Source organism: Bombyx mori, chromosome 19, assembly GCF_030269925.1.
Source record: "Bombyx mori chromosome 19, ASM3026992v2".
NCBI classification, from domain to species: Eukaryota; Metazoa; Arthropoda; class Insecta; order Lepidoptera; family Bombycidae; genus Bombyx; species Bombyx mori.
Genome location: NC_085125.1, coordinates 8,800,347 through 8,813,716, shown reverse-complemented (window position 1 = coordinate 8,813,716; position 13,370 = coordinate 8,800,347). Strand labels below are relative to the sequence as shown.

The 13,370-nt window shown below is 34.4% G+C and overlaps 1 protein-coding gene across 4 annotated transcripts in view; it reads right to left on the bottom strand.

Moving 5' to 3' along the window:
• LOC100862655 (tyrosine-protein kinase Src42A-like) overlaps positions 1 to 13,370 on the bottom strand; it is a 59,947-nt gene that overhangs the window by 29,687 nt on the left and 16,890 nt on the right. The window contains exon 1 of one of the 4 annotated variants that reach the window (XM_012693691.4): positions 1,588 to 3,471. In XM_012693691.4, the coding sequence (XP_012549145.3) occupies positions 1,588 to 3,197 (1,610 nt within the window). In that variant the 5' untranslated portion in view covers positions 3,198 to 3,471. 4 annotated transcript variants of the gene reach the window in all.

Genomic DNA, 13,370 nt, shown 5'->3' with positions numbered 1-13,370 from the left:
GCTCTGTAATATTACAACGACGAACATTGAAAATAAGGAAAAAATATCTGTAGTTACTTTTGATTCCGTGCACGTTGACTTTCAGCCCTGAAGGCCAAATCTGCATTCATCATTTGTCATGAACAAATAACACAAAACATCACGTTTCATTGTGACATAAACTTTTTCCACTGGCACTAATTGTGAATTTTCTAAAATCGACAGCACGTTTTAACGTTATCAAAGGTACAAAGAATCCATCGACACAAATAACAAACAACAGTGAACTGCAGACGCGCTATTTCAAATAGGTGTACAAGAATTTGTGACAAGCCACACTCATGTGTATTACGATACTTTAATCATGCCGTATCTACTCCGATTACTTTAATCATCATTTAAAGCAATGTTTTATTAAGATTTATTTTGTTATCGGCGATTAACTAACGACATAATTTGTTTCCAATGATTTGTAACGATAGCAAAATATAGTTTTATTTTAGCAATATGTATTTTTTTATGTTAGATGGCTTACAATTAACGTGTAAGGTAAATAAAAATACACGATTGTTATATTCAGTGAAAAAAAATTTGGTGTGGAATTTTCGTGAATTTTAAATGAGTGTGAGAAATCGCAAGAAATAATAAACTGACGTGAATGTGTATGTTGTTTGTACCGATTGACGTATTTAGTACAATAGGATTGTTGATGAACGTTGAAACAACTTCGATGTTTTCAGAACTGTAAAGTCCCAAACACACTTAAAGAATGTTTGGTAAAACTTCAAAATCTTGCATGGAAAATGAACCAGCTTCTAAGATATCGTTGGTATTCAAATGATTATCAATGAAACGCGAATATATTATAGTAGGTGAACGAATTCCACACAAATTTTACAAGGTCTGTGGGTGAAACTAAGTGAATGCATCCGCCTGTGCAATAAGTTTTCGCAACACAGTTTTAACTATAAATTAATTGTGTATGTGAATTTGAATTCAAACTGATCAACAAAGAGCCACGAATATGATTCGGAACGAGTACTAAAATCAATTATTCATGTCCCAATTATTCATGAAGAGGAGCCCGGAAATGTATTTCCCGAACAAATGTACGTCAAAAATTCAAAGCACAGCCGCTTCCGATCGATCAGTTGTTTTGTTTCGTGAGCTTCACCTTCACGGTTCACTTCCTGGACCGACTTCCAGTTGCCAAACTGTGGAGAGGAAGACGGTGGGTGACGGTGCACCGACCGACCGCGCTGTCAGCCTTGGACGCGAGCACCCTGCATTCTAATCGGACGGCCTTGCGGAAGCGCGTGCCCCGAACTGTTCTCCTAACACAGAACAGTATCACAACACCATACAGAAGATGCTGCTCATGAACCACTAATTCCGCTATTTTACAAATTCTGAATAGATACTTAAAATTCATCGAATAAATAGCAGTAAATAGCAATACAGGTATTCAGAATTCGTATTATTGGCATGACAACTAAGACTATTTAGAGCTAGTTCTCAGACTTATAACCAGTTTCATTACACTCAATGAAACGAGTTAGGATACAGAAGAGATGACACGAAAATGTCATAATGAATTTCAATACTTACAGCATATTATTTAATTTCATGTGGGCATACAAATTCTGTGTGTCCAAGTTCTTATTGTTATCGCTAGTTCCAGACATGCGCCTTGCAGTTCGCATCCAGCTGCCTCTTTGTCGTCGGAATCCTTTGTCAGATTTAAGTAACTGGATGTGGCGTTTGACGAGATCTTGCCACTTCCATTTCACTGTAGCGGGCGAATCACTGGCTGCATCTTCTTTACATATTTGTAGACCATCACTAAACCTCCTCATGTTTTGTAAATAAATTTCATTAGATTTTGGTGGAAGACTTTTTCTTCTTTCGTCGGCAACGATCACCGAATTTTGATCAGCTATCCATTTCGTAATGAAATCATTTTTATCACAGACTTGTGCAATCACTGGATCTTCTTTTGGCGGAGGCGGAATCCAATCCAAACTTACCCACTGACTAGATTTAGGTTTAGATTTGAATATCACATCGACTTCATCATCGCAATCAGATGAACCAATTGAACAGACAGAAGTTTTTTTTCGTGGAAAGCGAGAACGAATACATCTACTAGTGGGTGAAGTTTCAGTGTTCGCGCTTACATCCACAATGTCCTCTTTTTTAACATCCTGCAAACTCTTCAGGCAGTCAATATTAACGTAAGAGTTTTCGGAGCAAGAGGAATCAAGACTAAACCTAGGGGCACTTTTATGAATATACCTAGACCTTACAATAACTTCATCGCAAGAAGGCTCAATTTTGCCACCACCAGTTTCACGTTCGTTTGTTAAAGAGATTCTTCGTTCATTTGAGATAACATTCTCCATTTCGATAATTTTTGTCATGCTAGGAAAAACATTTTCTTTCTCTAATTCATCTATTCGACTTAACTTTTGACTTGAATCAGTTTCATGATTTTCTGTGATTGTTGAAAAAGAATTATCTTCGTTAAGTTCTATAATTCTAGTAATTCTTTGCGGTGTTTCATTTTCTATGAATTTTGTAGTTTTATCATTTTCAAATTCAATGATTCTCGTGATTCTTTGGGGTGATTCTTGTTCACACTCAATGTGACCCATATTGTTGGTTTCTAACCCATCATTCAGATCTATTATTCTAGTTATTCTTTGTGAAATGATGTCGTGATTTGTGGTTTTAGTATCTATAGATTTTTGTTTTATAGTATTTACTTCTACACAAAGATCCTCCAAAGGCTCCTGCGAGTCAATATATTCTAAACCATTCGATAGAATTGGTGCATTTTCTAATTCTAAAAGTTTTTTAGCTACCGCTGACAAATTTTCAAATGTTGTTACCTTTTCCTCACGAGAATTATTACGACTTTTCGCCTTCTGTAGCGCACTTTCAGAGAGGAATACACATGGCACTTCCACTTGCATAGACATTTTACGTCTTCTTGTAGAATTTTCTTTCTGTTGATTGATATCATTTTCAAGGTCTTCTGTAACAGAAGTATGTGGTAGAACTATCGGAGTACCGGCGACCATTCGCAAGAAATCAGTAACTGCAGCTATATGCGCTCCGGTAACAGCTCCTTGTAATTTTACACCGGATACCTGATGCGGCACAAGTTGATTATCGCGTATACACCACACTACGGGCAAAGCCCCCTCAGACACCATCGTCGTTTAGTCTTATCTAGATTAAATGTTTTTGATTTTATAAATTATTAATCTTTGTTATAACACAAATTGTTCCTTAATTTTTTTTTATTATGAATTAAGTTCACTGGCGCATTTCCGGACCGCGTCCTACGCGTTTACTCAGTAAAGAAAACAAAAACTGAAACACATAATCTTTAAGTCTAAATGACTGCATATCGCGATCGCGGCGTGGGAGTAGGCGTCGTGGAGCGCGGTGTGCGTGCGCGTCCGGCGGAGGTCGCGAGAGATAAGGCGGTGAGAGTCGCACACGAACAAACGCAGCGTGAGCCGCTCCCCGCCAGCGGCGCACCATCACCTTCGATCATACATCAATTTTCATCTGATGCACTCCTCTGGCGAATTATGTAACGGTATGGATGACCTATATAGGCTTTTGTAAAACTTCCCAGACTCGATTAGTTATATAAAAAAAATAACCTGAGTGATAAATTTAGACTTCAAAATGAGCATTGTTTCTAAAACGCTAATGGATATTATTCACGCATGCAATTGAAAATTAACAGTATTCTAATTTCACACGACACGTAAAATGACCATTAAATAACTTTTTGGAGTCTAGACCGAAACTGATGCCAATTGTTTCTTGTCTTGCAATCTTCATTTTATTTGCATAAAATATGCAAGTACTGGAATTCAAGTAGGTTCGTTACGGTGACGTAACCAATGCGGACCAAAATTAGTAAAACATTCGCCGACCACGGACGTCGTTTATAGTCATTATCAACAATTTAGATTCTTGGTGATTAATAACTTATTACTGCATTCGATATGGAAATGAACGAGTTGTCCAATGGTTACAGCTTGCGCGGGAGCTTCAACAAAGCCGTCATAAGTCAGCCCTGCTCGTGTCGGGTACAGTTAGGTCGAATTGTGTTTGTTCTATTCAGGTTAGGGACAGTTAATAAACTCATCAGAATATTGCATTGTGCATCAAAGACTATACATATGCTGGTGGGCTCAAAATACTATAAATTATATTTAGATATTGATAAAACAACGTTGTGAAATACGCTACTGAAGCTTAGCCTTAAAAAAAAAAATTTTTTTTATTTAAATTTAAAATTTAAGCTTTAAAATTTAAATTTAAAGATAAGCTTAAATTTTGTTTTAAATGTAAATTATGAAAAAAATGAAATGTAAATTTGATAATTCTTGGTAATTGTCTGAGCTGTCTGGTATTTCTATTTCTAAAAAGCGATTAAACAAGCCAACTTGGTTAATAGATGCGGCATGCAGCACGCAGTTATTACATGTGCTAAGTGCAACATTGACAAACGCAAATACCAATCGGTTGCGGACAGTTAGGAACGGCGCCATCTCAGCTTGCGATGCGCCACCCGTATCTGGGACGGGCAAATCAAGTATTAATTACTCATACGATGCCCTAATGAACGCTCTCTGTATATGAGTGGCGTTGACGATTCTTCGTATTATTAAGGCTCAAAATGTTTATTTCCGTTTAAGTCTTTTGAAAGCACAAACAACACTGTTTAACTAAACAAAATGTCTAATTTAATTAATTTTTTTTATGGCTTAGATGGTTGGACGAGCTCAGTCCACTTGGTGTTAAGTAGTTACTGGAGCCCATAGACATCTACAACGTAAATGCACCACACACCTTGAGATATAAGTTCTAAGGTCTCAAGTATAGTTACAACGGCTGCCTCACCCTTCAAACCGAAACGCATTACTGCTTCACGGCAAAAATAGGCAGGGTGGTGGTACCTACTCGTGCGGACTCACAAGAGGTCCTACCACCAGTAATTGCGCAAATTATAATTTTGCGGGTTTGATTTTTATTACACGACGTTATTTCTTCACCGTGGAAATAAATTGTGAACATTAAAATCGCCCGAGTGTAATTTAAGACTGATAAAACAAAAAAAATACGATACGATCTAGTTAATTAATGCTTTTGGATTAGACAGTATACGAGTTACAAATAAATTTAAAATGTAAAGATATAATGTCATTTATAATTCAAACCGCATGAGCATTCACAATCAAAATGCACATAAATTTTTATTCAATAAGTGTTTCGCAAAAACTTACAAGTTCATCTTAAGTTATTGTTACTTAGAAAAATGAATAAGCACTATAAGCTGTAACCTTTTAATATTAAACAGGTTTTATATGACATCGTTAATGATACCTAGAAGTGTTGTAATTTGTAATACCATACGCAAAAGCCTATTTCCTTCGCTAACTAACTATTATCATTCTTTAGAGAGATATACATTTTAAATCAAACTGTATAATTTTAACAAAGTTAATAACAGGAACGGAAATAGTATTAGAAAGTGCATAAATATCAATTTTAGTAATCTCCTTTTCGGAACGAAAATTATTAGAAATCTTTTCTTTTTCCTCCATTGTTATTTCTGCATCGAAGACGTTCATGCAATTATACCAATTAGTAGAAAAATAGCGTCAACGAACGCTATGTTGATATTCGAGAGATAACAAGAATTATAGAGTTGACAGTGTCAGTATCTTAAACGTTTATTTATTATCACAAACAAACAAAAAATTAGAAATATCTATATCAAAAAACAATTACGAAGTCTACTTAATTGAATTAAAAAAAAAAAATGATATAATATATTTTTACTATGTTTTTATAGTCGTTGTATTTTGGGAATAAATAAATAAGAGAACATCATTAACAAGATACTTCAAATTGGCGTAAATAAAATTATATTATAAAATATTACATTATAATAATAATAATACCAACAAAGAAAGGATACGTAATATAATTAGAAGAATATACCCACATCATATAAATTCACAAAGAATTTTTAACAAAAATATTTTTAGTATGACGTGAATCGTGAACGACCTCCGTGGTCAATAAACAAATCTCGCATCGTTCGAAGAATCACTTTTCATTCTTGGCAATTTGGGAAAGCCCAACTGCTACAGGACAAACGATTTTAAGCGTAACACCTAAGATACCTAATTTCAATTTTTATTATTATATAATCAATTCTATTTTTTGATTATTGTTTTATTAATATTAATATAAATAAATTAATATAAAAAATTAATAATACAATAATAATTATGTATTATTAATAATGTACTATTACCATTAATTGTAACAGAAATGTGTCTGCAAATTGATATCATAATAATTTTTCATTTATTAAATGTAGTTGAAGTTTCAAATAATAGAGAAGCAGGGTTATTTTTGAAAATTGTCACGCAAACATCAGAAAACACGAACAAAGACAACTTCCTTACATAATGACGTCATTTGGGTGCAGATATTTTTTTCCTACCTATGCTTATTATATTGAGAGGCTATAACAGCTTTACCCTAGCGTGTAGGTGAGCTTTCGGGGCTCAAGCCGGAGGTGTTGCTAATACTGGCCCTAGCAAGAGCAGTGCTTCGCAGAATCTACCACCGGATTGGAAACGCGACCCACTGAGAAGATACGGCGAGAAACTCAGTGGGCTGTGTATATGGGTTAATTTACTCGCCGAGCCCTTCGTCGCAAACGACGGGTTCGGCGAGGACGGTGACCGGTGGGTGCAGAATAAGCGACGACTAAACCACATAATATGCCCACAAAACGCAGTGATTAGCTGCAAGGTGTCAAAAAGGCTTTAATTAAATTATTATTATTATTAATAATAATTTTTCACAAAATGTTTGCCAAATAATCATTTTAATTTAATTAACATCCGTACTTCTCGACTCGACCGTTTGTTTTCCTTTCATATAAGCATTATTTATGCCTTTAATCTGAATGCTGGAAAGGTTTCATTAAATTTCACGATAAGCTCGAGGTATTGTATGTACATTATTTACATACATTTATTTCCGCGAACACAATTCACTGCATAAATGAGCGAGCTTCAAATATGAAAGTGTAATGAACGATATTAACACGAAATGTACTGTTTGAAAATAAAATACACGCCACATAAATACCAATTATAGATTTGTGTAATGTGATTTATCACACACGTTCATTGTATTACAAAAGTTTGGAATTCATAAATAAAAACTTACATACAGATATGATATTTCCAATTAATATAATATATCAGGTCTTTAGATTCATGAATCCTAATAAAAGAAATTAAAATAAAATCCAAAAAATGAAAGTTTCGTTGTCTACAAATTGTATTTGGAGCATGCAGTCTGCTGTGTCTCATTGGGTCACTATGTACATACATGTGTATAAAAAAACGTATGCAGTATTTATTACTGAAATGTAGGACTCACGTTTGTTGCTTCAAATGCATCGGATGCAGAATTGAAATTAGACGATTAGGATCACCACGTTTACCTTAAGCAATCATAAGCTCCGTCGTACTTTAGGTTAACTAGATTTTTTTTTGATAACGCCATCTTGTTGTGTCTTTAAAGCGGTTAGTTGCCCTCAATTAAGAAAAATAGTATTATTATTCGCCAATAGATGTCGGGAAGAGTTGATTATTGAAAACACGAATAAAACAACATTTTCTGAAAATAAATCGTAGCTAGATCGATTTATCGCCCCCGAAATCACCTACCTGTATACTAAATTTTATGAAAATCGTTGTAGCCGTTTTCGAGATTCAGATTATATACATATATATTAATATACAAGAATTGCTCGTTTAAAGGTATAAGATAAAATATATTATTTTGTGATTGTGATTCCGTAATTGTTTCAATCTGACCAACTGGGTGCAGTGCAGTACTTAGTGTTCCTAATAGTTGCGCCGAGGGTCGTGGGTTCGATTCCCACATCGGGTAAAAATTAGTATGATGAACAGTTTTTTTTGCTCTTTATCTAGGTGCTTATTATCTATATATATATTTATATAAACTTATATCAGTATCTATATATCTCTCTCTTTCTATAACACAGGGAATCCGCGGTGTGGGCGGCTTGTGCCCGGTTATTAATTTATTTAAAAAAATTGATACTAAGAACATAATTTAGAGTTTATCACAAAAATACCTTCAGTATAAAGCCTGCACAGGAATCGCTTCCGAGGCCGACACGGCATTAAAATGACGTAAACGGCTAACAATAATCATTTAAAAATACGTCGTTTAGTTGGTAAAATTATATTGACTTGCCAAATCTTACGATATAGCTGCTAAAATATTTACGGATTGAGATGAGACCATAGCCTATAATATCCTTTCCTGCAAAACGTACTTGGGTACGGAATATGGTGGATTTGATTAAAGGGTTCTTCATTCAATATAGCAGTTAATCATCTCATCTTAATCATTACTTAATTACTGGTGGTAGGACCTCTTGTGAGTCCGCGCGGGTGGGTACCACCGCCCTGCCTATTTCTGCCGTGAAGCAGTAATGCGTTTCGGTTTGAATGGTGGGGCAGCCGTTGTAACTATACTGAGATCTTAGAACTTATATCTCAAGGTGGGTGGCGCATTTACGTTGTAGATGTCCATGGGCTCCAGTAACCACTTAACACCAGGTGGGCGGTGGGCTGTGAGCTCGTCCACCCATCTAAGCAATAAAAAAAAAAACTGCATCTCTGAAGTTGCTTAAGCTTATAACGCCTCCTTGTTCTTTGACATTTTAATTTTGTTTTCGTTAATCAAATGTACTCATCTATAGCTTCTTAACGAGAGAATTAAAATAAAACAGATAGCACGCGGATCATGTTATGGTTTGCCTGTTTTGTAATAAAAAAAACCTTGAACATTATTATAAACAAGTCGACTGCAATTTTTGTTGTTATCGAAGTTTGAGACGGTAGCACTGCCACATTCTTTATTTTCTGGATTATTTTCCACTATATAATAAATAAAAAATCTATACTAATATTATAAAGAGAAAAGATTTATTTGTTCTTTTGTATTGAATAGGCTCCGAAACTACTAAACCGATTTGAAAAATTATTTCACTGTTTTGAAGCTACACTATTCCTGAGTGACATAGACTATAATATTTTTTGAAAAAAATTAGGGATTCTTACTAAAACTCCAATAATGTAACCCAAGGTGTAAAAAAATTATCTAAAATATTCTTTACATCGCGTGCCCTGCGAAAACTATTGATGATAGAATAAAATAATGTACTACGACTTTGTAGAACACATCATTATTTACAAAAAGTGTCGCGACAGCATATATCTAAGTATTATAGTTGTGCCGCAATAAGTGTTCTTTTATTTAAAAAAATAAAACAACGTCAAATATCGTTGAAATTTATGTTAAAAACCCGAGCGGAGCCGGAGCGGGCCGCTAGTTAAAAATAAGCCTTCATGAGTAAAAAAACACTATTAAAGTTTAATTCTGCCTCTATTACATTTTAGGTTCCTGCCTTTTGAATAGTCTATAACGTTTTATCATATTCAGAGCTCACGAAAAATCCAAGACCTTAGGTGTTTTCATTATTATTTCCTTTGCTGTTATTTCCTCGTGCATATTTTAATTCTGCTGTTATTGAGGCTGTTGGTTTGACGGATTGTATTCGAACGATAATCCGATGTGTATGACACGAAGCTGAGATATCGCGGTTCGAGGAAGCCAACGGTCGGCGTGATCGGCGAGTCGCGGCCGGCGCCAGGAGTTGGCGCCCGCCCGGCTAATTCGCGGAGCGATTTTTTACTTCCATCATAAAATTATTCAGTACAAGTTAAGTTTGATCAAGTAACTCTGAATCACATTTTAGCATTGAGCAAATTTAAAATTTATTATTGAAGTAGCTTTTGCCTGCGACTTCGTCCGCTTTTTTTTTGCTACCTTTGCTGAAAGCCTTGAGCTTGAGAGGCTATTTCAGCATAACCTTAACTAGTAGGTGAGCTCACGGGGCTCAACCTGACGTTGCTAACTCGAACCCTAGCAAGAGCCGTGCTTCGCAGAGTCTACCACCGGATCGGAAGCACGCCAAAATAGCCAAATCGATGGACGCGTTGTCAAGTTATGCTATTAAGAACAAACAGAATTTAATTTTATTTCTACCTAAACAGAAATGAAAAGAGGCTTGTTACATGATTGTATTGGTAACCTATTTAAAACACTTTTGCAAACATTTTTATAATATAATTGGACCAAAAAAACAGATGTTATAAATATTAAAATTAGTCTTATCGTAATTTTGCTAAAGAAAAATGTCAAGATTTTTGTTTGGAATATAAGGTTAATGAATATCGTTATTACCTTTACAAGTAGACAATCAGACGGTCTACCTGATAGTAAGTGGTCACCATAACTCACAAGCAAGCCGCTGCTTACTGCTAATTACTTAAATAATCGCGATAAAAGCTGCATTTTACTGTCTTTTAGGTGTTTTCATAAATAAAAAAAATATATCTTACCAGCGTTTACTACTAAGCTTCTAACAAGAATATAATACCGCCGACAATTTACAAAATGTGAATAATTTAAATAATTTTCGACACTTTTTACTAGATCATTCAGTTTGTAATTTAACAATCAAACCGTATCTAGCTGGCGAGTTAAAGATTTTTGAATCAGCCAGTCGGAGTTGGTTGGCACGGCTATTAATTTGCGTAATAGAGACGCCACGCGTGACTGATTTAGCAAATCTACGTAGAAATAGATGTGGTCACCCGATAACAGCTTGACTTTTATGTTAAAACATTGTCCAATGTAACATTTGCTCCAACGTCCAATGACCCGAATGAAACGTTTTTTTTAAAGAAAGCGATATTTTGACTCTTTTCGTAAACATTATCAGTCTAACCAAAGATTTTACAGCAAGCTTCATAAATTATGATCTGCACAGCTGTAATAAAATCAAGTTATTGATTTTCTAATTTACGATGCAATTTGGTGAATAATGGTTATAGAGAAACTCATGGGAAACGAGAGGGGTCAATGTCGATAATTGGTTATTATTGGTACTAATGTGTAATTTAATTCGCCTGTTGTAAGCATCTCGAAGGTACGTCAATCTGCAGATTACGGTTTTAAGAGGTTGCGTTCTAGACGCAAGCGTAGAAAGTTGCTTGTGGCGCGACTGGACGGCGCCCGCATATGTCCTGCGATCCGCATTCTCCCTTCCAAGCTCTAAATAAAAATAAAAATAAACAAAATAAAAAAAACGCAACGTCGTAAAATATACTGTATCGCCAAGTAATGAATTTACAGGACCGAGGCAAAACGAATAGAGAACGGCTGCCTGTGAATTAACCGGTAAGAAAACTGCCAGAAGATGTGTAATAGTACAACAATGTTACTAAACTATGTTGCAAGTAATAAGGTTAGAGCAATATACGTTCCTGCGTATTTTATTGTGAAGATTTCGTCGCAATAATCTGATTTGAAATTTATTTCAAACGAATTTTAACAAAAAAGAAAAGAAAAATCGTCTATATATAAAAAAATATCCTCATTGATTACGTGTTGTCTCAAAAGGTTTAGTTATGGTTATTATTTGAAATGCGTTATACGGGGAAAAAGGCGCTTAATGATAAAAATAATTTAGTGTGTTATATTAATTATTTCTTATAAATGTTTATATAAATAATTAGACGATATTTAGTAATTAGGACATTAAACACTGTAAAATAATCGAAGCGTTGGAAATAAAAAGCCCGAAATTAAACAGTTAAAGTTAAAAAAAATCTTTCTTGTATTTGCGAAAACCGAAGAAAATACTATAGGATGTATAATTAATTCCCAGACAGTATTTTTTTTATTTCAGAAATTGTAAATTCCGAGTCAAATGTAATAAAAATAGACCGTGTTTCTCGATAAATATTCAACGGAGGCACAAGCGCCCACAATGCTCAACATCTGAAGTTTTATCTTAGGGTTTATTTGTAGAAAATTACAGTTTATCTACGACATTAGCTGCAGTAAATTGAGTGTAACCTGTCATATTGAATCAGGTTATGGACGCGAGTGTGCACTTCTGAAATGTTTTGTATCTTGCGACTATTATTTAGGTGTAGAAATAGTTTCTTTGATGCGTCTCAGTTTTTTAGGCACGCAAGATTTTGATTAAATATAAAAACAATAACATGTTTCACATACTTTCTCTTTGTCATTTCATTCTGCACTATTATTCAAAATATTATAAGTATTGAATGAGTAGCATAACTATTCGTGTTCATAACGTCTTACGTGTTCACAAATAGTCACGGAGGACAACTACATTAAATTAATAAAAACGTGACGACGACTGCGTTCAATTCTTGTTTATCTGCCAATTTAATAGAAATAAATCTGGAGAAAAACCCATTAATAATTATTGCCACCATTTAATGATAACTAGTGGCCCCGCAGTAGTCGAAATTCGACTATAATTAATTGAAATTATAAGTTTAAACATTATTATGGTTCTATTGTCAAACATATTATACTTCTTTAATATAATCACAGATTTCGCCAAAACTACACTATAGATAAATAACATTAAAGACAAACAATATTAATCTATTCTCAATTTGAACACAGATTTTAAACAATAACAAAAGTTTGACAGTTGACAATAAACAAAGAGTGTATTTATATGTATGTGTTGTGTCAAATACATGGTAGTGTGTGTAATGTTTTTTTTGTTGATTTAATGTAGTATTATTATACATAACTAAAAAAAAAAAATTGTATTCTGCACTCCTTCTCTACATTCTCTATAAGTGTGGGAAATTTCATACTCCTCCGTCCGCGCAATTTTCGTAAAAAGGGGTACAAAGTTTTTGCTTCACGTCTTAATATATAGATGTACGCGACTGTCGTCACAAATTCTAATAACGTTGATGTATCGAGTTTGACAACAAATAAAGACGAAGACAACACAGTTAACAATTTTGATAATATCAACTACAACAAAAGCGAAACATTTAAACTAAACAATTTGTGTGCAACAACAACGGCGTTATTAATAACGATGAAAAGCAAAACCTTAAGATTTCTTCAAAGGCAGCCTTAACCCACATTACAGAAACAGTCATGGAGGAATGTCACGAAAAAGCTAAACGCTATTCGGATAATGGTAGTGTTACAATCGCATCTGCGGTGTCGGGTCGATGAACGACCTAGCTAATCGCGAGGCTGATGTCTCGGACCCGTTTAAACTAATATCAAATGCAAGATTAAATTTTTTTTATTCTTGAATTTAATGAATTTTTTTGATATTCGTTTTTATATGAAAATTAAGGAAATACTCTAGTAATTATGAG